We start from the raw sequence: 23,665 nt of genomic DNA on the forward strand, positions 1-23,665 counted from the left end.
AACATACCTAATGTACCTTGTTTGTCTAACCCTAACCACTAACCTGCTGTAAGTAAATTCCCATCTCTTTGACATGAGAAACCTGAGGCTATATAAAGTGACTGCCCAAGGCCTCAATCTCAAGGAGCCAGCAGAAGTCAAATCCAGCTCTCTCTGATTCCAAACATATGCTCATCATCCTACGGTACTGCAGCGGAAACAATTAAACTCAAGGTCACCCAGAGCACGATTCACCACAGCCAAGACAACCTAAATGCTCATCAACAGATGAATGGCTAAAGATGATGTGATACATATATATAATGGAATATTACTAAGTTATGAAAAATGAAACAATGCCATTTGCAGTAACCTGAATGGACCTAAAGATCATCATATCAAGTGAAGTCAAACACAGAAAGACAAATACCATATGATATCACGTATATGTGGAATCTAAAATATGATACAGGGACTTCCCTGGTAGTCCAGTGGTTAAGAATTCACCTTCCAGTGCAGGGATCACGGGTTCGATCCCTGGTTGGGAAACTAAGATCCCACCTGCTGCCGGGCAACTAAGCCCGTGCACGCCAACAAAGACCAAAAAGTAATAATTAAAAAAATAAAAGACTCAGCTCAGGCACTACTTCTTCCAGAAAGCCTTTACACAGTCTCCCCAGGCAGACTGGTGCCCCTCCCATGCTTCCACACCCTTCCAACACTGCACATCTCATAACACAATGAAGTTATCTACTGGGGTTTGTCTTCCTCATAGATTCTAAGCATCTCTTGGGCAGGTAGCATTCCTCTATTATACTGGATCATGTGAAACTGATCTAAACTGCTTAGGACCCTCCACTGCAGGGAAGTGCCCTCAAAGAACTTGAAAAGAGAAAGGTTGTTCCCTTATAGTCAAACCAATGATCCTCTCATAATGAAATCTGATTAGCCACTGCTGGGTAGTGCTCTACAGATATAGGGCTAAGAGGTTCTGAACATCCACAATGCTCATCCAGATGACCTGATGAAATCTCAAGGAGACAGGTCCTGTGCTGACTAAATTCACGAAGCCAGACCCCATCAGCTGCATCGTGTCCGGTGAGAAACACAACAGAAGTGTTTGCTTGCCTTGAATCAAACACATCGAAGCAGGAGCAGATTTAAATCTGGCTTCCAGAGGTCACTAGAGACAGGCCCAAAGGAAATCACACTCAAGGCTTTTCACGTCCCTCTGCTCCAAGTCCATGCTCACCAAGCCAGCTACCTTCTAAAGACTCCCTCTGCCTCCAGGCATTGAGAGTGGGCCAGGGGCTGTCCTGGAATGTTCTGGACTAGCCCCTCTACCTAAGTTATACTTTGGATTACACACAAAATACTTCAGCCCCCAATCCTTCATCTATCGGTTCGCACTGCCCATATGGTAAAGGTTTGACTTCTAAGGGCTCAACACTTCTGCTCCAACTACAATAGAGTTCTCAAAATTCCTTTTCTTCACATGCTCTCCTTTCCAGCAAACTTATGCTCAAGGCCCAGTTCAAATGTCACCTCTTTAGAGAGCATTCTCAACTCTTCCTAGCCTTATCTACACCCCAGCAAAGTTCTCAGCCCAACGTTAATTACTTGTTTACACATCTGTCTCTCCCACTGGACTGTAATCCTTGAGGGCAAGGATCACGTTTCATTTGTTTGGTAAAGTAACCAGCACAGGGTAGGGGCTCAGTGAACACCTACTGCATGTATAGGAAACCCCTCACTGAGTTATAAACAATCTGAGGATCAGGATAACCTTCTGATTCACCCTTGTAGCCCCACACTCCACCTAAAAGAGTCTATACTGTTTTAAATTCTTCTTAGAATAAGTTGGAGGATTAACAAATTGACTTATGCTTTCCACGGTGGACAACTGCTTTTAATGAATGGGAGAAACGCCTTCAAGTAATCAAGAGCCCACTTCCCTCGACTCTGTACAAGCTTTGCATAAAGCCTCAGCAGCAACCCTCCTTGCTTCCTTCCCCTCACTTGGCAACAGCCAAGTGCCCGACTCTTTGTGACCCCATGGACTGTAGCCTACGAGGCTCCTCTGTCCATGGGATTTTCCAGGCAAGAGTACTGGAGTGGGTTGCCATTTCCTTCTCCAGGACATCTTCCTGACCCAGGGATTGAACCCCGGTCTCCTGCATTGCAGGCAGACACTTTATCCTCTATGCCACCAGGGAAGCCCTTGGCAACAACAGCCAAAACCTTCCTCAAACAGCAAAGACTGCTGTTTCTTACAGTCAACCTAAGAGCCCTGTCTATTTCAACACATACACTACTGTCAAGACGTCTGGAAAATATTTACCTTTAATACTATCTGTGCCCCAAGAGGCTTCTCCAGGCCTAGGTGGAACTTTGTTATTCCCTCTAAGACGAAGTATGATATAAATGGTAAGCCAGTAAGCCTTGCAGACCAAAATCAGTCTCGATAAAGCCTACACACCAGAGATGATGCCTGTGAAATTTTGTGCACAGCCTTCCATGCTTTTCAAAAAATACAAATATATTCCCATTCTTCCATAAACGGAGCCTCATTCTGCATACTGTTGAGGAACCTTTTCCTTTTTCCAGATTCCTAAACTTTAGCGGTTCACAATGCCCTTACTGCCTCACTACTTCTCACAGCCAAGAGAGATCCACTTGTTAAATACCCGGATCCAAACAACCTAGTAACGATTTATATGAGAGCAACTTAACAGCCCTTTGAAAAAACAATACACAAAAACTGAGACAAATATTATTTTAATGTATTAAAATAAAAATAACATTTTTCCTTATCCAGAATAACCACAATTACTTATGACACCTGTTGCGCACCATGCTTCTCAAATCTTAGAATCAGACACCACTCTTATCTCTGGTTCCACACTGATTCTTGCCCAGTATTCAGCAACAGCTAAAACCCCAGCTTCACAAAGATATGACGTCATCGAAAGGGATCTGGCGCCATCTAATGCTGAAAAGAAAGCTGCCCAATCGAGTGGTTCCCAAGGCATCAAGCAGATGAGCTCTGCTTCTCCTGAAAATTTAAAAATCTCCCACTGGATCCCTGTGGGTGCTGCGGTGCCTCAGGAGTTTGCCAATAGGGAGTCAGGGGACTTAACCTATTAAGAGAGTTTTATTCTATTATAATAAACCCTGTGTTATTAAATAGAATTCCAGCGACTGAACTGAACTGAATTAGTAAATACTTACGTGACTTATAATTTCAAACAGTATCATTTAGAAACAATGTTGCAGTACAAATCCTTCTATGTGTATTTTTATGTACCTATCCAACTATTCGTTCACCCATTTATTTGAGTAACTTTTACTACATGCCTATTATGTGCCAGGCACTATTTGAGATGCTGGAGGAAGAGAGGTGAATAACAAAGTCCTCCAAAATCACTGCAGATGGTGACTGCAGCCATGAAATTAAAAGACGCTTACTCCTTGGAAGGAAAGTTATGACCAACCTAGATAGCATATTCAAAAGCAGAGACATTACTTTGCCAACAAAGGTTCGTCTAGTCAAGGCTATGGTTTTTCCTGTGGTCATGTATGGATGTGAGAGTTGGACTGTGAAGAAAGCTGAGCGCCGAAGAATTGATGTTTTTGAACTGTGGTGTTGGAGAAGACTCTTGAGAGTCCCTTGGACTGCAAGGAGATCCAACCAGTCCATTCTGAAGGAGATCAGCCCTGGGATTTCTTTGGAAGGAATGATGCTAAAGCTGAAACTCCAGTCCTTTGGCTACCTCATGCGAAGAGTTGACTTATTGGAAAAGACTCTGATGCTGGGAGGGATTGGGGGCAGGAGGAGAAGGGGACAACAGAGGATGAGTTGGCTGGATGGCATCACTGACTCGATGGACGTGAGTCTGAGTGAACTCCGGGAGTTGGTGATGGACAGAGAGGCCTGGCGTGCTGCGATTCATGGGGTCGCAAAGAGTGGGACACGACTGAGCGACTGAGCTGACTGAAATTTACATTCTATTCAGGAAGTAAGAAACAAAAAAAAAACGAATCCTTTCAAGCGCTGACCAGCTAGGAAGTAGAATAAAGTCAAGAAGGGGTTAGAGAATGCAAAAAGATGCTACTTAAATAGGGTGGCTGGGGATCAGCGGCTAAGGATACGACATCTGAGTAGAACACATACTGACATAAAGGAACAGACCTGCTGAGGTCTGAGCAATGTTCTTCTAAGCAGCAGGAACAGTGAATAATAAAATCCCTGAGGCAGGAACGAGCTCCTAGTTCTGGATCAACCAGCAGGTCAGGGAAGTTAAAGAGCAAAAAGGAGATTAGGAATGTGATGGAGAGGTCAGCAGGGGTCAGAAAGCACAGGACCTCACAGAACAGAGTAAGGAGTCTGGATCCTTTGAAGAGAATTCCATGCAGGGGAGAGATACGATTAAAAGATGTCTCTAGCTGCTCTGCAAACTCTAACACAAACAACTAGGGTCGGGGACTACCGTGGCACCCCGTGGGAAAGACGACGGTGGGGTGAACCATGGTGGCTGAGCCAGTCATGAATGACTGGATTCCACCACATTTGGAAAGGCAGAACCAACAGACTGGCGGGCAGACTGAGCAGAGGCTGGGAGAAAGGGAAGAGTCAAAAAGATGGCTTTTGGGTTTAGGACGGGAGCCACTGGAGGCACTGTGGAGCCCTCCCTGCTTGCTGAACCAGGCAAGACTGGGGCAGGGGCATACCTGAGGAGAGACATTAATAGTCTTTTATTTAAGGATAAATGTTTAGAAGTGCAGCCCTGGGCCAAATAATATGCATATTAAACAATCCATACTGTCAAGACTGTCCTCCAAGAAGGTTATACACCCATCTGTCCCTACCAAAAATTGTGTAAGCATGCCTACTTCCCAGTGCTTTTGTCAACAGGGAAAAATCAGGTAAGAAAAAAAAAGTTTGTGTTTAATTTGCATATTTCTATTAGTAAGTTGAATATTTCTATTGGCCATTTGTAGTACTTCTACGCACTGCCTATTCCTATCTTTGACCCTCTTATCTAGATTTGTGCCTTCCTGAGTTCTAAGTGTTCCTTATACATTAAGGAACCTAACCTTGTCCCTCACGTTGCAAATACGGTTTCCCAATCTGTTTTTCAGCTGTTCATGGTGTCGCTGACAAACAGAAGTGGCTCTTGTTTTTATGTAGTGAAGTTTGCCTTGCTTTTTTTTGTAGATAAAATGCTTAGCTGGGTGCCTATCACATAACAGGCACTCAATAAAATTTACCCATAATTCACTCATTCCTTCTAAGGATTTTCCCCTGGTATCATCCTCCAAAAGCTGTCTATACTTTTTGAGTGCTTTATAGTTTTGCTTTTTAGACGTCAACCTCACTCCATCTGGAATGTATTCTGTGTGGTCTGAGTTCAGGATGTTCTAATTCCTGACACAACTTTTCTATAGCTGGGCCCCTGCCTCTAGCAAAATTGTCTCCATCACAGAGCTATTCAATTCCATTCTTTCCAGCTCGCTGGCTTCCTCCAGTTCATTCCACAAAGGAGTTTGATTCGCCCATAGCCCTCCCTCCTCCCTGGTCCCTCCTGCTTCCACTCTTTGTCCTCCCCAGTCACAGAACAATCAAACTAGTCATTGTTTTTTAAATGTAAATTTGATATCCCTCTCCTGCTTACAAATTCTCCAATAGCTTCCAATAGAAAACAGAATGAAATCCGGATTCCTTACCATGATTTACAATATCCCACCTGGCCTGCCCCACCTCATGCGTCTTCAGGAATGGTTGAATAATACTCTCCTTCTCACCACTAAACCCCAGCCACCCTGGTCACTTTTCAGCTTCCGGGGCACACCCTCCCTCAGGCCCTTTGCACTTACTCTTTCTTCTGTCTGAAAAGCTCTTGTCCGAGAACCTATGGACTAAGAGACTGGCTGCTTCTCATTATTCGGGTAATGTCATCTCAGGCCTTTCCAGACCCTGACACCACCCCATCTAAAGAAGCCTCACCTCATTCACTATCCATCGCATAACACTGTTTCACTTTATTCAAGGCACTTGCCCTTAACAGAATTATCTTGTTCATTTATTCGTGTTTATCGTCTGTCTTCCCTGGCCCTTCTCAAAGAAAGTGCTCTAGATTCTAGAAGATAGGGTCCTCGTCTTTCTCAGTTCTATATCCCCAGTGTCTGTTCTGCCTATTGCGTAGCAGGTACTCAGTTAATATTTGTAGCAGGGGGAGGGAAAAAAATTGGGGGCTCGACTTCTCATCCAAACTTGTAAAGACCTCTTAGCATTCGTGTCATCTCATTTAACGTTGGTGTCTGGGGTGTGGAGCCAATCACCCCCACTTCTCTCCCTCCTGCTCACCCTCCAGCCCCTCCTGTTGCCAGGCCCCCAGCTCGGACACAGCACTAAGTTTGCTGACCCCCAAGGAAATTTAACTCTGGCTAGCCAAAGCTGGCGAAGAAGGCAATGGCACCCCACTCCAGTACTGTTGCCTGGAAAATCCCATGGACGGAGGAGCCTGGTAGGCTGCAGTCCATGGGGTCGCTAAGAGTCGGGCACGACTGAGCGACTTCACTTTCACTTTTCACTTTTATGCATTGGAGAAGGAAATGGCAACCCACTCCAGTGTTCTTGCCTGGAGAATCCCAGGGACAGAGGAGCGTAGTGGGCTGCCGTCTATGGGGTCGCACAGAGTCGGACACAACTGAAGGGACTTAGCAACAGCAGCAGCAGCAGCCAAAGCTGGACCCAGCACTGCCTTGGCGCCACTAACCCATCCGGTCCCCTTGGGCAGGAGAAGTGCCAAGTTTCCACGGCTATCGTCAAGCCCCGCCCGCAACGCGGGAGGGAGGAGTAGTGGGAGGACACCAGTTCATCCGGACTGAGGACTCCGAACTGCACGCTCTTGATGGTGCGCAGCGGGCATGCGCTGCCCCCGGAGCGGGGGCTACCCCCCATGCATGGCGGACGCAGGCGCGCTGCGCAGGCGCAAACCTCAGTACAAAAAGCCTGCGCCGCCTCCACTTAAGCGCTCAGACCTCGTCCGGGCGGCGGCTGGGTAGTATCTACCCGATTTGGGAAGAAAAAGCCGGAGGAGGGAAAGGTCGGGGAGGGAAGGAGGCGGGGGAACGTTAAGGGGTGAAAGGAGCTCTCCTCCGACCTTCCGGAGATTTTTCCGCCTCCCAAAAAGAGAAAAATGAGGAAGGGAAAGGAAAAGGTTTCGGGGGAAGAAGAAGAAAAAGGGAAACCGAGGGTGAAGGGCGGAGAGTGGAAGACCCTCGCGCCCAGGCACAGGTGAGATCTCCGGGGCAGTCTGCTCACCGTGACTGAAGGTGGGCGAGGAGGGGAGGAGAGGGGGTCAGTGGGGAGGAGAACCAGGGTCGGGGAAGCAAGGAACTGGCTGAGTTACGGGGTTAGGGCCAGGCCGGGTGTGTTGGAAGGAGGCCTGCACTACTCTCTCTGCTGAACTTGGCAAGCGGGACTTCCTGTTTCCCCAGAAACGCTCTTACATAAGGCTCTGGACAAATGAGAAAGAGACAGCCAGAGCGCCCCACCACTGTAGGACTCCTGCCTGGACCCTGGGGCGCAGCTTCCCGTGTTCCTGGGCCCTAGTGTCCCACTTCCTGACCCTGAGCCCCCACATCGCGCCTGCTTCCCTGCCCACCCCCCCGCTCCCTGCGCCAAGTCCCAGCCTAAGCTGGTGCCAGCACCTGCTGCAGGTGCCCAGGCTGCCAAGGGAAGGGCCGCTGCTCCTCCCAGCCCAGCGATTCCCCACAGGAGGAAGCCCGCCTCCTAGGTAAATCAGGCCACTTCTGCTGGACCTTGGGCAGAGAATTGATTTTTGTTTTCCCCTGGCAGTTTGCCTTTTGATTCTCTTCTCCTGCCTGGGGCTTCAAGGCACGTAGGTCTCCATGCCCAAGCCTGGATGTCGACCTGGAATTCAGGTGACTGTCGCCCCCACACCCCCACCTCCCAGACCGCCCTTCCATTGGCCCTCAGCTACCCTGAGGATACCCCCTAAGCCCCAATAAAGAGAGCAACCATGACTTATTCTCTTCAATATCCACTTATCAACATTTAGTCCCAATAATAATAAAAATAGTATCTGTTTTAAAAATTCACAGGGAATTATCAGGGGAGGAGCTTGTCCTGGTCTCTGACCCCTCACATTCGGGAACTCCTGGCCTAGTCCCTGTCTCTCTGGCATCCGGCCCCTCTTAGTGGCTGAAGAGGGGGTATGGAGGACCCATCATCACCCAGAGTACAGTCAACACAGTGTCCTGGGGGGCTGCAGCCGGGGTTGGGGAGTCAGGAGATAAATGGGGCTGGGGAGCTAGTGAGGTGGAGAGCTGGAGGTGGGAAGAGCTGGGAATATTGGTGTGGCATGGACCTCACGTGAGCCCTGGCAGCCTTCCGGGGAGAGAGGCAGGTCTGGGGGAGGAGCAGCTCAGGGTTGGGCAGAGGGGACAGGGGTGCTCAGAGAGCGGCCGTGGGGACAAGCCACCTGGAAACCAGGGCCCTTCAGTGAACTTGGAAGAGTCCAAAGTAGGTGAGGAAGGGGGCAGCCTTGAGTTGGGTCTGGGGGAGGGTGCGGATCCGCAGGGAAGACCCTCGCCGCAGGCGCAAGAGCCCTGACACTTGGCAGAGACGGAGCTGGGGCCCAGGGGAACTGGCCGCAGTGGCCGAGAATTCCTCCAGGCAGCGCAGGGCCAGCGTGTCATCCACCAGCAAGTCCAGCTTCAGGTAGACAGCCTTCCCCTCATCAAAGTGCACCTGGGGCGGGCAGGGGAGGGGCGGAGTCCAGGCCTCTGCTGGCCCTGGGCTTCATCTCAGGTGTCCTTAGAGGCCCAAGGCTCCTCTCAGCCCAAACCCCACGCTCCCCTCCCCACCTTTAACTTGCCCCCAACCCCGAAGCCCAGCCCTTCTCCTTCAGTTCCGGCTTTACCCGTGGAGCCAGGTGGGGCTTACCTGACAGTACAGGTAGTACAGCCCAGCCCGGGTGACCATAAATTGCCCGGTCTGGCAGTCATAGCGCAGGGGGTTGGAGCTGTTGATTTTGGCCTCCTCCCAGCCACTCACCGTCCCGTCCACACCTGAATGTGGGTGTTCAGAGACAGGGGGAAATCCCTCTATAGAACTTTCTCACACTGGCCAGTGAGACACTGAGTATATCAACCTTTGGGCCCACTGTACCCAGAAGATATCTAGGAGGCCCAGGGCAAGGGAGGAGCCGCGGCCTGGGGAGCTGGGAGTGTGATAGGAAGTTAGGGGAAGAAACCCGACCTAGAGGACTAGAATGATAGACAGCAAGTTCTCACCAGCTGCTTCTGGAGAGAGGAGTAGGACTCAAGAAGCACGGGGGCTTTTATAGGTTGTGTCTGCACCATTTGCTCTTTTACTTGGAGAAGGTATGCATGCATTACTTAAATCATATATAACTTGGGTTACTAAAATAAAAAATAATCAAAAGGGAAAAAGATAAAAACAAAAAATTAAAAATAATAAAATGGTACCCAAATCTCCATTAATGAATGGATAAGGAAAATTGTGTTAAGTCCATACAATGGGATATTATTCAGCCATAAAAAGAAATGGAGTACTAATGCATGCTACAATGTGGAGGAAACATGAAAACGCCGTGCTAAGTGAAAGAAGCTAATCACAAAGGATCACATGTTCTATGACTGTCCAGGTGGCGCAATGGTAAAGAATCTGCATGCCCATGAAGGAGACGCAAGACATGGGGGTTGGATCCCTGGGTCTAGAAGATCCCCTGGAGTTGGAAATGGCAACCCACTCCAGTATTCTTGCCTGGAGAATCTCATGGACAGAGGAGCCTGGAGGGCTGCAGTCCATGGGGTCGCAAAGAGTCAGACATGACTAAGCGACTGAACACGCATGCACATGAAATTTCCAAATAAACAAATACATAGAGACGAAAAGTAGATTAGTGGTTGCTTAGGGCTGGAGGGGATCAGGGAAATACAGTGTGGTGGGTGAAGCATACAGGGTTTCTTTTTGAGGTAATGAAAGCTCTCTAAAATTACTGTAGTGATGGTCATACAATTCTGTGACTATACTAAAAGCGTAACTGTACATTTTTAAAAGGTGAATTGTATAGTATGTGAATTATATCTCAATAAAGCCGTTAACAACAACAAAACCAGAGTAAAGGTAATTGCAAAGTGTAAAGAAGACAAATAATCAAATGACAAAGCAGGGTCTCAAGTGACTTCCCAGTCCTCCATGAGCCGCCCCTGTTTACCTCTCAGATCTAATCTCACACATTCCTCCAAGTCACAAGACTCCAGGCCCTCAGGCCCACTTTCTGTTCCTGCCAGGCACCAAGCTCACTGTTTCCACAGGGTTTTACTGCTCTTGCCTCCCCGCAGGATTCCACCCTCCCTTCAGTCTGGTCGCTCTGAGTGACCTCCGCAGGCCTCCCAGTCTGAAATATTAATAGCTAGTCTCCATTAAACTCTCCTCCACTCACCGCATCTCTCTCATAGCAGTCACCAAGGACAGAAATCATCTTTATTTCCTTCTGTGATAGTTTGGGGTCTGCCTCCCCCAAGGAGCAGGGGAATTGGTCTGGTTACCGCACCCCAGGCCCTGCAGCTGGGCCTGCTCTGAGCAGACACCAAGCACATGCTGGTGGGAAGAAAACAGGGGAGGAAGAGGCTGTAGAGGCAGCTGTCTCTTGTTTGGGTCCGCAGGCTGCTCTCAGGGGCTTCCGGCACCTCGTCTCAGTAGCCTGGGAAGCTTCCTTCCCGGCACCCCCATCTTCTGCCTGCCCCGGGGCGCTCTCCTGGTTCCTTTCTCAAGAACATAATGCTCACAGGGCATTTTCATCCCTACCTATATGGGTGCGTTGGCTTTTGTTTCGCAAGACTCCAATCTGAGTCTCCAGCTCTGCCCCTGCCTGCCCCTCCTGACACTGCTACCTGCCTGCCATTAGAGTAACCTCCCCATGCTCCCCACTGCAAACTCACCTAGACCAAAACTGAGCCTGCCCACCCCCAACCCCAAATTTGCTTGACTGTCTGCATTCCACATTGGGCTCCTGGTCCTACCTCTTATCAAGCACCCAAGCCTTTCTCTCCTTCACCAGCTTTATCCTCTGATCACCAGTTCCTAGCAAGCCTGCCACCTAAGTAGCTGTCTCCTTCCCCTGTGTGTGTGGACTCGGCCATTTCTCACTGGGACTCTTCTCAGGCTCCTTCCTCTTTAGGCTCCCTGTTTCCACCGGGAGTAAACTGCCTGCTCCAGTTTACTCGCCACACTACACAGAGGCATAGTGATGTTTCTCAAATGCAGACGCGAGACTTTCGTCCTGCTTTGACTTCAGAATAACCTCCAGACTCCAACTGTGACCTGGCTCCATATGCTTCTCCAGCCTCACCCCATCCTGCTCTTCTGGATCTGTCTCCTCAATCACATCGAGCTGCTTGCTCCCCGTCCTCCAGCCTCATAAGACTCTTGGCAAATTCTGGGCTTTTGTACAAGTGGCCCTGCCCCTCTGTCCATCTTATACTCACACTTGGGTAAGAGCCCATGCCTCCTTGGGGAAGAGTCCCTGACTCCATTGTAAAGTTGTCTTCCTCTGTACTGGCCATGTGTCTCTTGCTACTTTCATTATTATTCTTGTCATATCACATTGTAATTTACAAATGTATATGCTTGCCTCCTCTCCTAGACAGCAGTTCCTTGCAAATAGGTCTGGATATTACTCCGTGTGGGCACCTAGCTGGGTCCATACAAACAGTAGCATCTCAGCTCATGTGTGCTGAGTCAACGAATAAGTAAATGTCTGGGTAACTGCTGAAATAATGGTCCAGTCAGAAGGGAGGAAAGCTGGCCTGAGGCATGAAGAGTAGGGGAGAGAAGGAGAAAGGGCATTCCTGGCTAGGGAACTAGTGTGAGCTCATTGTGGCTAAGGGTATGGTGTGCCTGAGACCATGGTATCACTCAATTTCATTCTTTATTGCCCAGCAACCATCCTTTTTTCCCTGCTAGGCTTGCTTTTCACTGTCCCTCCTGCCCATCTCCCTTGATCTCCAGAGGACCCCGAAGGCATCAGGTAAGGGCTACCATTTGTCCTCCCACCCAAACCACAAACCGACTTGTTCTCGTGGTCACCACTGACCCTCTTATGGAGATGAGATGACACGTCCCGTGCCTTTCTTCCTTCTGGAGTCCACCCCCTCCCACCTCCTTGGATGCTGCCTGCAGGTGCCCCCACCCCTGCACTGGCAATCGCCTCTCACGCAATGTCTGGAACACAAGCACAGATAGCTGGATTCAAATCCTGGCCCCACCTCTTAGCATCATCATGACCTGGACAGGTTACCGTCATCTCTCTGTAAAAAGCAGATGGCTGGATTATCTTCCTTTTAGGACTCTTTCAAGGATTAGGTGAGATTAAAACCTGAATAGGTAGCTATGATTTAGGCAGTATTGCTTAAGGACTGAACTTTGCCTGGACTCACATCCTTCTCTACCTCCTGGCCCATTTCTCTGCTCCTGTCACAGAGAAACTTCTGCAGAGAGTTGTCACTGTCTCTGATTCCTATTTCCGATTTTCTCTTAACCCAGTCCACACTGGCTTCCAACCTAACCACACCAGCCACCGCCCTTGTCAAGGTCACCAGTTGACTTTGAATGTTACTAAATGCAGCGGTCATTTCTCTGTTCTCATCTCATGTGACCACTCAGCTGCATTCAACATAGACAGCCACATCCTCCTTGAAACTATGTCTTCTCTGAGACTCCAGGACACTGCCCTCCCTGGGTTTCTTCCCCTCTCTCTGGCTGCTTCTCAGTCTCTGCTGGATTCTCCCACTCTGCCCCAAGAGCCTCAGGGCTTTCCTTGCGGAGCCCCCTTCCCTCGTGGATGTCTCATCCAGTCCTGTAGCTTTAAATACCATCCATCTGGTGATGACTCCTGACTCGATACACCCTGCCCAGGCCTGAGCCACTCACCAAGTCCAGCTAACTATTTGTGAAACTCACTTGTTTATTATTATTTATCCACTTAGTTATTATTAGCTCTCAAATTCAATTATTAATTTACATGCCCCCCCCAACTTATTTCCTTCCTGGTTAACACCACTTTAATAAAAGACACCATTATTCTCAAAGATGCCCAAGTTAAAAATCTAGAAGTCATTCCTTCCCCCCCACCCCTTAATCCTGCTCCACCAAGTCCTTCTCTTCAAACTACACACTCAATCCATTTACTTCTCTCCGTCTCAGCTGCCAACCCTAGACTAAGTCACTCTCGTATCTTGGCTCCTGGCCTGTCACATGGAAGGGAATTCCAGGTGAACGAACAGTATGTCCAACGTCCAGAAGAAGCACATTGGTGGGGAGGGGGTGTCAGCCAACAAGTGTGGAGAGGGCATACGGATGTGCCAGGAAAGGAGGTTGAGACCAGAGCGTGGAGAGGCTGAAAGCCAAGCAGAAAAGCAATAGAAGAATGAGAGACAGGCTTAAGGAGGCTGAACTTGGCAACACAGGTGGGACATGGTAGGGGTGGGGAAAGTCTAGAATGGGGAAGGAGCTGGAGACTGAGTTTGAGGTTTTGAGATCATGGTGCTGAGGTGGGGGTGGGGTGGGGTGGGGATGGAAAAGAAGATCAGAGATTGGAAATATTTAGAGAAAAATGATCAGAGCACAAAAACTCTTGGAATATGGAGGGGAAAGAAGAGTGAAAAAAATCAAGGATGCTTCTTGGAGATGAGCGAGGGCTGGAGGAGAAGCCCAGCTGGTGTTTTGCTGGGGGGATCTGCCTGGTCTCTGAAAGGGGAAGGGGTCTCCCTGGGGTCCCATGTCTGAGTCGCAGACAAAGTCCAGTTTGGGGAGCCAAGAGAAGCGAGCCCTAAGCATTTTCCTGAACTGGCTTTTGGAGTTTCTGATGTTGAAGGTGGGGATGGGGCTGGGAATCAAGGTTTTGGAGGGGGTCCCTTGTCCAGAAGGCCAGGGCTGTGAGGGTAAGAGAAGAGCTCAGAGGTGGGGCGGGGCCCCACCTGCCTGTGCTCCATCTTGTCCTGGTCGTGGGCGAACTGTAAGACACAGGAAAGGGGTGGTGAGCCCTGCCCTGCGCCCAGCCACCCCTTCTCCCTGGGCATGGCTCCCCATCACCCACCTTCATAGTGGGCTGCAACTGCTCTGTGCGCCCGTGGTTTCTGGCCTTTAGATGCTGAGGATCAGGGAAAGACAGATGGGCCAAGCAGTCCCCAGTTCTGGGGGCTTGGTGGCCAGGAGCTACTCTCTCAGCCCTGTTCCCCCCAGTACCCTGGCATCTTTATTCTTGTTCAATCTCCCAGTCTCAGAACCTCAGGCTGTATCTTCCTCCACAGGTATAGCCACTGATAATTTATCATCCAAAGTGGGATGCTTCTGAGCGCAAGAGGGGATTATTAATCATCACATTGAGCCCACAGGTGTAAGCCTGCAAGCCTGGATACATGGTCACGGGGTCATCCCAGTCATAAGTCTTTGCTTTAGGGGGTTCGGGCCTCTGATTCCCCTACCTTGTCTTCAGCAGGACCTCAGGAGCTCTCCTAACTCCTGGCCACCCACCTTCATATTCAGGGTGGGGTCTGAGTGAGAAGCAGGTCTATGCAATGGAAGGAGCTTCAGAGGGAGGGTCAGAATTCTAGGTTTGAGTCTCTGTGACTCCGAACCCCTCTTTTACTCTCTGTGCCTCAGTTTCTCTACCCATATGCAAGGATAATGGGTTTTGCTCTGCCTGCTTCACAGGGCTGTTATGATGAACAAAACAGACAGTGAGTCCAGAAGCCACCATGATATGATTCCTAAGGTTGGGATAAAGGGCTGCTCACCATTTCTGCAAAGCAAACCAGTTTCGGGAAAGGAACAGCATCCTGGCTTTCCTCGGGCTGGGGGTTCAGGTCCTAAGGGCGTTAAGGGCAGAGCTAAACCAGGATCTCACCAGGGACTCCAAAGACACAAGCTAAGACCAACAGGGGGCCCGTCAGGAGAGGCCCAGTCAGCAAAAGGACCGAGTCTCAGCCAAGAGCGGCCGAGGCCACCTGGAGGCAAGTTCTTGGGGTCAGGGCTCACCCCTCTCCCCAAAACCAGCCACATCCCCCTAGTCTGCTCCCCTCAACCAGCAATTGGAACATCACACACACACGCCCACACCCAGTCAGTGTGCAAAATGAGTACACACCCTGCGCACACAGCCAGCATCCCTCTTCCATAGCAGGCTCCTGCATCTCACACTCCCACATCCCCTAAGGCCAATAAACACTTTGTACTTGGTTGACACCAAGGGGGCACAAACCCCTTACACACAGTTGTCACTCATGTACCTAGGCATGAGAGGGCTGATGCACACCCCCCACACACACATGGCTGGCACAAGCAGGGCACACACTTCCCATGCCGAGCAACCATGGAGTCAGCACCCACCTCCCACTCACCATTGGGTCCGGGTCTTCCTCTGCCACCAGGTCCCTCTGGGAAGGCTCCTGCTGGGAAGGAGGCAGCGTTACCTTGTCCTTCTCCACCTGACATCTCACCCTCCACCCACCTTCCTGGCCCCTTTCCCCCCCTGCCCACCGGCCCCATCAGATGTTCGGCACAGTCCCAGGGAGGGGTGTGCAGCCGGGCCTCACCTGGGCAAACAGCGATGCCCAGCTCCCCAGGCTGACCAGGGCCAGCAGGAGGCCCAGGCCCAGCATGAGCAGGGCCAGCAGGGCGGTGCCGGGCTCCTCTCGGCGCTCCCTCCACGTCTGGAGCATCTGGATCCAACGGGTGGCCACGGGGCGGGGGCTGTGCCTGCCTCACCGGGCCCCCCATCCCTGGACCCTAGGCATGGGGGGAGGGGGAGCCGGCGGGCGGATCTGGCCGGGGAGAGGGAGGGGCCAGGGAAATGGGGCGGGAGCTGGTGGGGGGTGGGTAGGGGATGAGGATAGGAAACCTGACACTGTGATTAAACTCCGAGCCTGGCCAAGTGCAGTTCATGGAGCGGGGCACGCGCCGCTGGGCTTGCAGAGCCCAGAGCGGGTCCCGGCCGGTGGCACGCACCTCCGACCGCGGAAGAGCGTGGCGATGTGTGTGTGTGAGTGTGCAGCGGGCGCTGGGGTGTGCGGCTGAGCTCTCTCCACGCGGGCAGCCGGCCGGCGGGAGAGAGGGAGCGAGGGTTGAAGCAGCAGAAACTCCACGCGGCCTGGGTGACGGTGGCGGGGCGGGAGCACCGCCGCAAGTGCGGCTGCGGCGGGTCTAGTCCTGCCCGAGTGAGATTGCTAAATTAGGCCTGCAGGCCAAGGTGACAAGGCCACATGTGGCTGGTCTTATTATTCCCTCAGTCAACACAGTTGGAGGCCAAGGCACATTCGGATTTTAGCAGCCGCACCTAAAGACATCCTCCTTCTGCAAGTAACGAAAAGAGCTGAGGTCTGGAATTAATGCAGGCTGGGTTTCTACTTCTTTTAGCAAATCAGTTGGTAGTTGATTTAAACCCCAGGATCCTGCACCTGAGGAGCGCAAGCTTCTAGAACTGTGTGCCGGGAGCTGTGTGCCCACACCCCCACCCCAAGTGTGTTCCCCAAATGCACTTCTCTGGAAACACAGGAGCCACTTATGCAAATAATAGGGGTTACCTGAGCTCAGCGAGGAGCTACAAGGAGGTCACGGAGGTCCCTTTAAATCGACCCCAGATGGAGTCCCTTGTGGGGAGCCACCTTTAGCAAAACCAAAACACCACACCTAAGCTAATTTCATGCAAAGATGGGCTCGATAAAGGACAGAAATGGTATGGACCTAACACAAGCAGAAGATATTAAGAAGAGGTGGCAAGAATACAGAGAAGAACTGTACAAAAAAGATCTTCACGACCCAGATAATCACGATGGTGTGATCACTGACCTAGAGCCAGACATCCTGGAATGTGAAGTTAAGTGGGCCTTAGAAAGCATCACTATGAACAAAGCTAGTGGAGGTGATGGAATTCCAGCTGAACTATTTCATATCCTGAAAGATGATGCTGTGAAAGTGCTGCACTCAATATGCCAGCAAATTTGGAAAACTCAGCAGTGGCCACAGGACTGGAAAAGGTCAGTTTTCATTCCAATCCCAAAGAAAGGCAATGCCAAAGAATGCTCAAACTACCGCACAATTGCACTCATCTCACACGCTAGTAAAGTAATGCTCAAAATTCTCCAAGTCAGGCTTCAGCAATACGTGAACCGTGAACTTCCTGATGTTCAAGGTGGTTTTAGAAAAGGCAGAGGAACCAGAGATCAAATTGCCAACATCTGCTGGATCATGGAAAAAGCAAGAGAGTTCCAGAAAAACATCTATTTCTGCTTTATTGACTATGCCAAAGCCTTTGACTGTGTGGATCACAATAAACTGTGGGAAATTCTTCAAGAGATGGGAATACCAGACCACCTGACCTGCCTCTTGAGAAACCTGTATGCAGGTCAGGAAGCAACAGTTAGAACTGGACATGGATCCCAAAACAATGAATTTCACCTTTTTCTCAAGTGCACATGGAACCTTCTCCAGGATAGATCACATCCTGGGCCATAAATCTAGCCTTGGTAAATTCAAAAAAATAGAAATCATTCCAAGCATCTTTTCTGACCACAATGCAGTAAGATTAGATCTCAATTACAGAAGAAAAACTATTAAAAATTCCAACATATGGAGGCTGAACAAGACGCTGCTGAATAACCAACAAATCACAGAAGAAATAAAAAGAAAAATCAAAATTTGCATAGAAACGAATGAAAATGAAAACACAACAACCCAAAACCTGTGGGACACTGTAAAAGCAGTCCTAAGGGGAAAGTTCATAGCAATACAGGCATACCTCAAGAAACAAGAAAAAAGTCAAATAAATAACCTAACTCTACACCTAAAGCAACTAGAAAAGGAAGAAATGAAGAACCCCAGGGTTAGTAAAAAGAAAGAAATCTTAAAAATTAGGGCAGAAATAAGTGCAAAAGAAACAAAAGAGACCATAGCAAAAATCAACAAAGCCAAAGGCTGGTTCTTTGAAAGGATAAATAAAATTGACAAACCATTAGCCAGACTCATCAAGAAACAAAGGGAGGAAAATCAAATCAATAAAATTAGAAATGAAAATGGAGAGATCACAACAGACAACACAGAAATACAAAGGATCATAAGAGACTACTATCAACAATTTATGCCAATAAAATGAACAATGTGGAAGAAATGGACAAATTCTTAGAAAAGTATAACTTTCCAAAACTGGACCAGGAAGAAATAGAAAATCTTAACAGACCCATCACAAGCACGGAAATTGAAACTGTAATCAAAAATCTTCCAGCAAACAAAAGCCCAGGTCCAGACGGCTTCACAGCTGAATTCTACCAAAAATTTAGAGAAGAGCTAACACCTATCCTACTCAAACTCTTCCAGAAAATTGCAGAGGAAGGTAAACTTCCAAACTCATTCTATGAGGCCACCATCACCCTAATACCAAAACCTGACAAAGATCCCACAAAAGAAGAAAACTACAGGCCAATATCACTGATGAACATAGATGCAAAAATCCTTAATAAAATCCTAGCAATCAGAATCCAACAACACATTAAAAAAATCATACACCATGACCAAGCGGGCTTTATCCCAGGGATGCAAGGATTCTTCAATATCTGCAAATCAATCAATGTAATACACCACATTAACAAATTGAAAAATAAAAACCATATGATTATCTCAATAGATGCAGAGAAAGCCTTTGACAAAATTCAACATCCATTTATGATAAAAACTCTCCAGAAAGCAGGAATAGAAGGAACATACCTCAACATAATAAAAGCTATATATGACAAACCCACAGCAAACATTATCCTCAATGGTGAAAAATTGAAAGCATTTCCTCTAAAGTCAGGAACAAGACAAGGGTGCCCACTTTCACCATTACTATTCAACATAGTTTTGGACGTTTTGGCCACAGCAATCAGAGCAGAAAAAGAAATAAAAAGAATCCAAATTGGAAAAGAAGAAGTAAAACTCTCACTATTTGCAGATGACATGATCCTCTACATAGAAAACCCTAAAGACTCCACCAGAAAATTACTAGAACTAATCAATGATTATAGTAAATTTGCGGGATATAAAATCAACACACAGAAATCCCTTGCATTCCTATACACTAATAATGAGAAAACAGAAAGAGAAATTAAGGAAACAATTCCATTCACCATTGCAACGGAAAGAATAAAATACTTAGGAATATATCTACCTAAAGAAACTAAAGACCTATATATAGAAAACTATAAAACACTGGTGAAAGAAATCAAAGAGGACCCTAATAGATGGAGAAATATACCATGTTCATGGATTAGAAGAATCAATATAGTGAAAATGAGTATACTACCCAAAGCAATTTATAGATTCAATGCAATCCCTATCAAGCTACCAATGGTATTCTTCACAGAGCTAGAACAAATAATTTCACAATTTGTATGGAAATACAAAAAACCTCGATTAGCCAAAGCTATCTTGAGAAAGAAGAATGGAACTGGAGGAATCAACCTACCTGACTTCAGGCTCTACTACAAAGCCACAGTCATCAAGACAATATGGTACTGGCACAAAGACAGAAATATAGATCAATGGAACAAAATAGAAAGCCCAGAGATAAATCCATGCACATATGGACACCTTATCTTTGACAAAGGAGGCAAGAATATACAATGGATTAAAGACAATCTCTTTAACAAGTGGTGCTGGGAAAACTGGTCAACCACTTGTAAAAGAATGAAACTAGAGCACTTTCTAACAGCATACACAAAAATAAAAAACTGGATTAAAGATCTAAACGTAAGACCAGAAACTATAAAACTCCTAGAGGCGAACATAGGCAAAACACTCTCCAACATACATCACAGCAGGATCCTCTATGACCCACCTCCCAGAATATTGGCAATAAAAGCAAAAATAAACAAATGGGACCTAATTAAACTTAAAAGCCTCTGCACAACAAAGGAAACTATTAGCAAGGTGAAAAGACAGCCTTCAGAATGGGAGAAAATAATAGCAAATGAAGCAACTGACAAACAACTAATCTCAAAAATATACAAGCAACTCCTACAGCTCAACTCCAGAAAAATAAATGACCCAATCAAAAAATGGGCTAAAGAACTAAATAGACATTTCTCCAAAGAAGACATACAGATGGCCAACAAACACATGAAAAGATGCTCAACATCACTCATTATCAGAGAAATGCACATCAAAACCACTATGAGGTACCGTTTCACGCCAGTCAGAATGGCTGCGATCCAAAAGTCTACAAGCAATAAATGCTGGAGAGGGTGTGGAGAAAAGGGAACCCTCTTACACTGCTGGTGGGAATGCAAACTAGTACAGCCACTATGGAGAACAGTGTGGAGATTCCTTGAAAAACTGGAAATAGAACTGCCTTATGATCCAGCAATCCCACTGCTGGGCATACACACTGAGGAAACCAGAAGGGAACGAGACACGTGTACCCCAATGTTCATCGCAGCACTGTTTATAATAGCCAGGACATGGAAGCAACCTAGATGTCCATCAGCAGATGAATGGATAAGAAAGCTGTGGTATATATACACAATGGAGTATTACTCAGCCATTAAAAATAATTCATTTGAATCAGGTCTAATGAGATGGATGAAACTGGAGCCTATTATACAGAGTGAAGTAAGCCAGAAAGAAAAACACCAATACAGTATACTAACACAGATATATGGAATTTAGAAAGATGGTAACAATCACCCTGTATACGAGACAGCAAAAGAGACACTGATGTATAAGAACAGTCTTACGGACTCTGTGGGAGAGGGAGAGGGTGGAAAGATTTGGGAGAATGGCATTGAAACATGTATACTATCGTGTATGAAATGAGTCACCAGTCCAGGTTTGATGCACGAAACTGGATGCTTGGGGCTGGTGCACTGGGACGACCCAGAGGGATGGTATGGGGAGAAGGAGGGAGGAGGGTTCAGGATGGGGAACACATGTATACCTGTGGTGAATTCATTTCGATATTTGGCAAAACCAATACAATATTGTAAAGTTTAAAAATAAAATAAAATAAAATAATAAAAGTAAAGTTCTAGCACTGTAAAAAAAAAATACAAGCATTCATAAATATAACCATTAAAATTGTATAAAATATCAAAAAAAAAAAAAAAAAAGAACTGGACATGAACAACAGACTGGTTCCAAATAGGAAAAGGAGTATGTCAAGGCTGTATATTGTCACCCTGCTTATTTAACTTATATGCAGAGTACATCATGAGAAACGCTGGACTGGAAGAAACACAAGCTGGAATCAAGATTGCCGGGAGAAATATCAATAACCTCAGATATGCAGATGACACCACCCTTATGGCAGAAAGTGAAGAGGAACTCAAAAGCCTCTTGATGAAAGTGAAAGAGGAGAGTGAAAAAGTTGGCTTAAAGCTCAACATTCAGAAAACAAAGATCATGGCATCCGGTCCCATCACTTCCTGGGAAATAGATGGGGAAACAGTGGAAACAGTGTCAGACTTTATTTTCTTGGGCTCCAAAATCACTGCAGATGGTGACTGCAGCCATGAAATTAAAAGATGCTTACTACTTGGAAGGAAAGTTATGACCAACCTAGATAGCATATTCAAAAGCAGAGACATTACTTTGCCAACAAAGGTCCGTCTAGTCAAGGCTATGGTTTTTCCTGTGGTCATGTATGGATGTGAGAGCTGGACTGTGAAGAAGGCTGAGTGCCGAAGAATTGATGCTTTTGAATTGTGGTGCTGGAGAAGACTCTTGAGAGTCCCTTGGACTGCAAGGAGATCCAACCAGTCCATTCTGAAGGAGATCAGCCCTGGGATTTCTTTGGAAGGAATGATGCTAAAGCTGAAACTCCAGTCCTTTGGCCACCTCATGAGAAGAGTTGACTTATTGGAAAAGACTCTGATGCTGGGAGGGATTGGGGGCAGGAGGAGAAGGGGATGACAGAGGATGAAATGGCTGGATGGCATCACTGACTCGATGTTTGTGAGTCTGAGTGAATTCCAGGAGTTGGTGATGGACAGGGAGGCCTGGCGAGCTACGATTCGTGGGGTCGCAAAGAGTCGGACACAACTGAGTGACTGAACTGAATTGACTGAACCCTGGACCACCTAAAGCCAAGTTTATTACTTATCCCTTGACAGTCTGACAACACTTCACAGGGAAATAAGTGAGGCCACAACATTTCTTAAGACTTTGAAATCTGGTTTAAAGCAGGTTTTTGCATGCTAGGGTAGGAACAGGGGTTGCTCAGGGTTGGGAAGGGTTGTGATATTGTTGTAGCCACGCGTTCCGGGAAAGAAACTCACTCAGAACGACAATGCAGATAGTGGAGTGCAGTTTATTACACCGGCAGGCCCAATGCAGAGTCTCCTCTTAGCCAAGGGCCCTGACCAGTTTTTCTGAAAACCTTATATACCCTAAGTGTACGTGCCCCAACCCACCTCCCCAAATTCCCTGAAACTAGTCTGAACAAAGGAAAAGAAAGATACTATCAAAGTTAACCCGTGATTCGTATGTCTTAAGCCTAGGTAGTTAACAGTGGACAATTATCAATAGGCCTGTGGCCAAACCCCAATAAACATAATAGAATTTATGATCCTATTCGTTTACACAGATAATTAGGGTATTCTTTTAGGCAACAGAGTGTCTAGGTACGAGCCCTGGGGCTCTTCCATCCAGGGGGCCTGGCTTTCCAGTTGGTATGTCGTTTCCATAGATACTGGGCCTCTAGCTCAAAGTCCACAGGCTGGCCCAAGATGGAGTCCTGCTTTCAAGATGGAGCCTGTTCTATCTGTTTCCTCCTTCATTCCCCCTTCTTGATGCTCTTAACTCATAGTATGAGCATCATTCATAGGGATATATTGCACCCGACCTCCGACTCTCCGACCTCCAATTTGGGAGAAAGACATCAACCTTTGGGTTACAAAGTTCATCATATGTTGTAAAATAAAGGGTCCACAAAGCAGAACTATCAAGGCAACTACAACAATGGTAAACATAGTTTTCCACCAATCACCCTTCACCCAGATGGGACTGAAGTTCAAAAAGGAAGATTATCATCAGACATAGCTTTTACCTGACCTTTCATGTCATCTAGGGTGGCTGATATATAGCCAGATAAATCAGGAATATATACACAACATTCAACTTTAATTAGAGCCCAGGTCCCTCTTTGTACTGAAACTATGGTTAGTCTCAAGATGATACCAGCAAGTCCTTGTAGCAGCAGTTGATTGTAGAGCTTCACCTCTGTTTCTTCTTTAAGATGATCTTGGCTTCACGGGGATCAGTGGGGTCCTTTTGTGTGGTCCGCTCGGCGTCCTCCGGGTCTCATGGTATGCTCTCTTCACCCTCATGTGGAGGATCCAGGGAGGGACACCTGCAACCTTAACTGCAGTAGGGCTGCTTAGAACAACAGTATATGGGCCTTCCAATGTGGGGCCAAGGAGTCGTGTTTCCAGTCCTTGGCCACACCTGATCCCCAGGCACAAATTCGTGAATCTGTTCCCCATGGGGGAGTGGCACCCTTTCTTGTACAAACTTCAGTTCAGTTCAGTTCAGTCGCTCAGTCGTGTCCAACTCTTTGTGATCCCATGAATCGCAGCATGCCAGGCCTCCCTGTCCATCACC

General features: G+C 47.5%; 1 protein-coding gene across 1 annotated transcript; it reads right to left on the minus strand.

Moving 5' to 3' along the window:
- Positions 1-8,294: 8,294 nt before the first annotated feature.
- On the minus strand, positions 8,295-15,756 carry LOC129650840 (tumor necrosis factor ligand superfamily member 12-like). Its single transcript, XM_055579641.1, has 7 exons — positions 15,631-15,756; positions 14,833-14,904; positions 14,133-14,186; positions 14,014-14,049; positions 10,585-10,636; positions 8,954-9,114; positions 8,295-8,758 (listed from the first exon to the last, which is right to left on the minus strand). Exons 1-7 carry the CDS (start codon positions 15,754-15,756, stop codon positions 8,507-8,509), a joined length of 753 nt encoding a protein of 250 aa, XP_055435616.1. The 3' UTR covers positions 8,295-8,506.
- Between the last annotated feature and the right edge of the window lie 7,909 nt (positions 15,757-23,665).

The sequence above is a fragment of the Bubalus kerabau genome, chromosome 4, assembly GCF_029407905.1.
Source record: "Bubalus kerabau isolate K-KA32 ecotype Philippines breed swamp buffalo chromosome 4, PCC_UOA_SB_1v2, whole genome shotgun sequence".
Taxonomy (NCBI): Eukaryota; Metazoa; Chordata; class Mammalia; order Artiodactyla; family Bovidae; genus Bubalus; species Bubalus kerabau.

What these genes read in the sequence shown, in the direction of transcription:
- LOC129650840 (XM_055579641.1), bottom strand. Translation starts at nt 15,756, where the DNA reads ATGCTCCAGACGTGGAGGGAGCGCCGAGAGGAGCCCGGCACCGCCCTG. An exon ending in GGGCATCGCTGTTTGCCCAG is followed by an intron (nt 14,905 to 15,630) that starts GTGAGGCCCGGC and finishes TAACGCCCTTAG; the next exon opens with GACCTGAACCCCCAGCCCGA. An exon ending in AGTTGCAGCCCACTATGAAG is followed by an intron (nt 14,050 to 14,132) that starts GTGGGTGATGGG and finishes TGTGTCTTACAG; the next exon opens with TTCGCCCACGACCAGGACAA.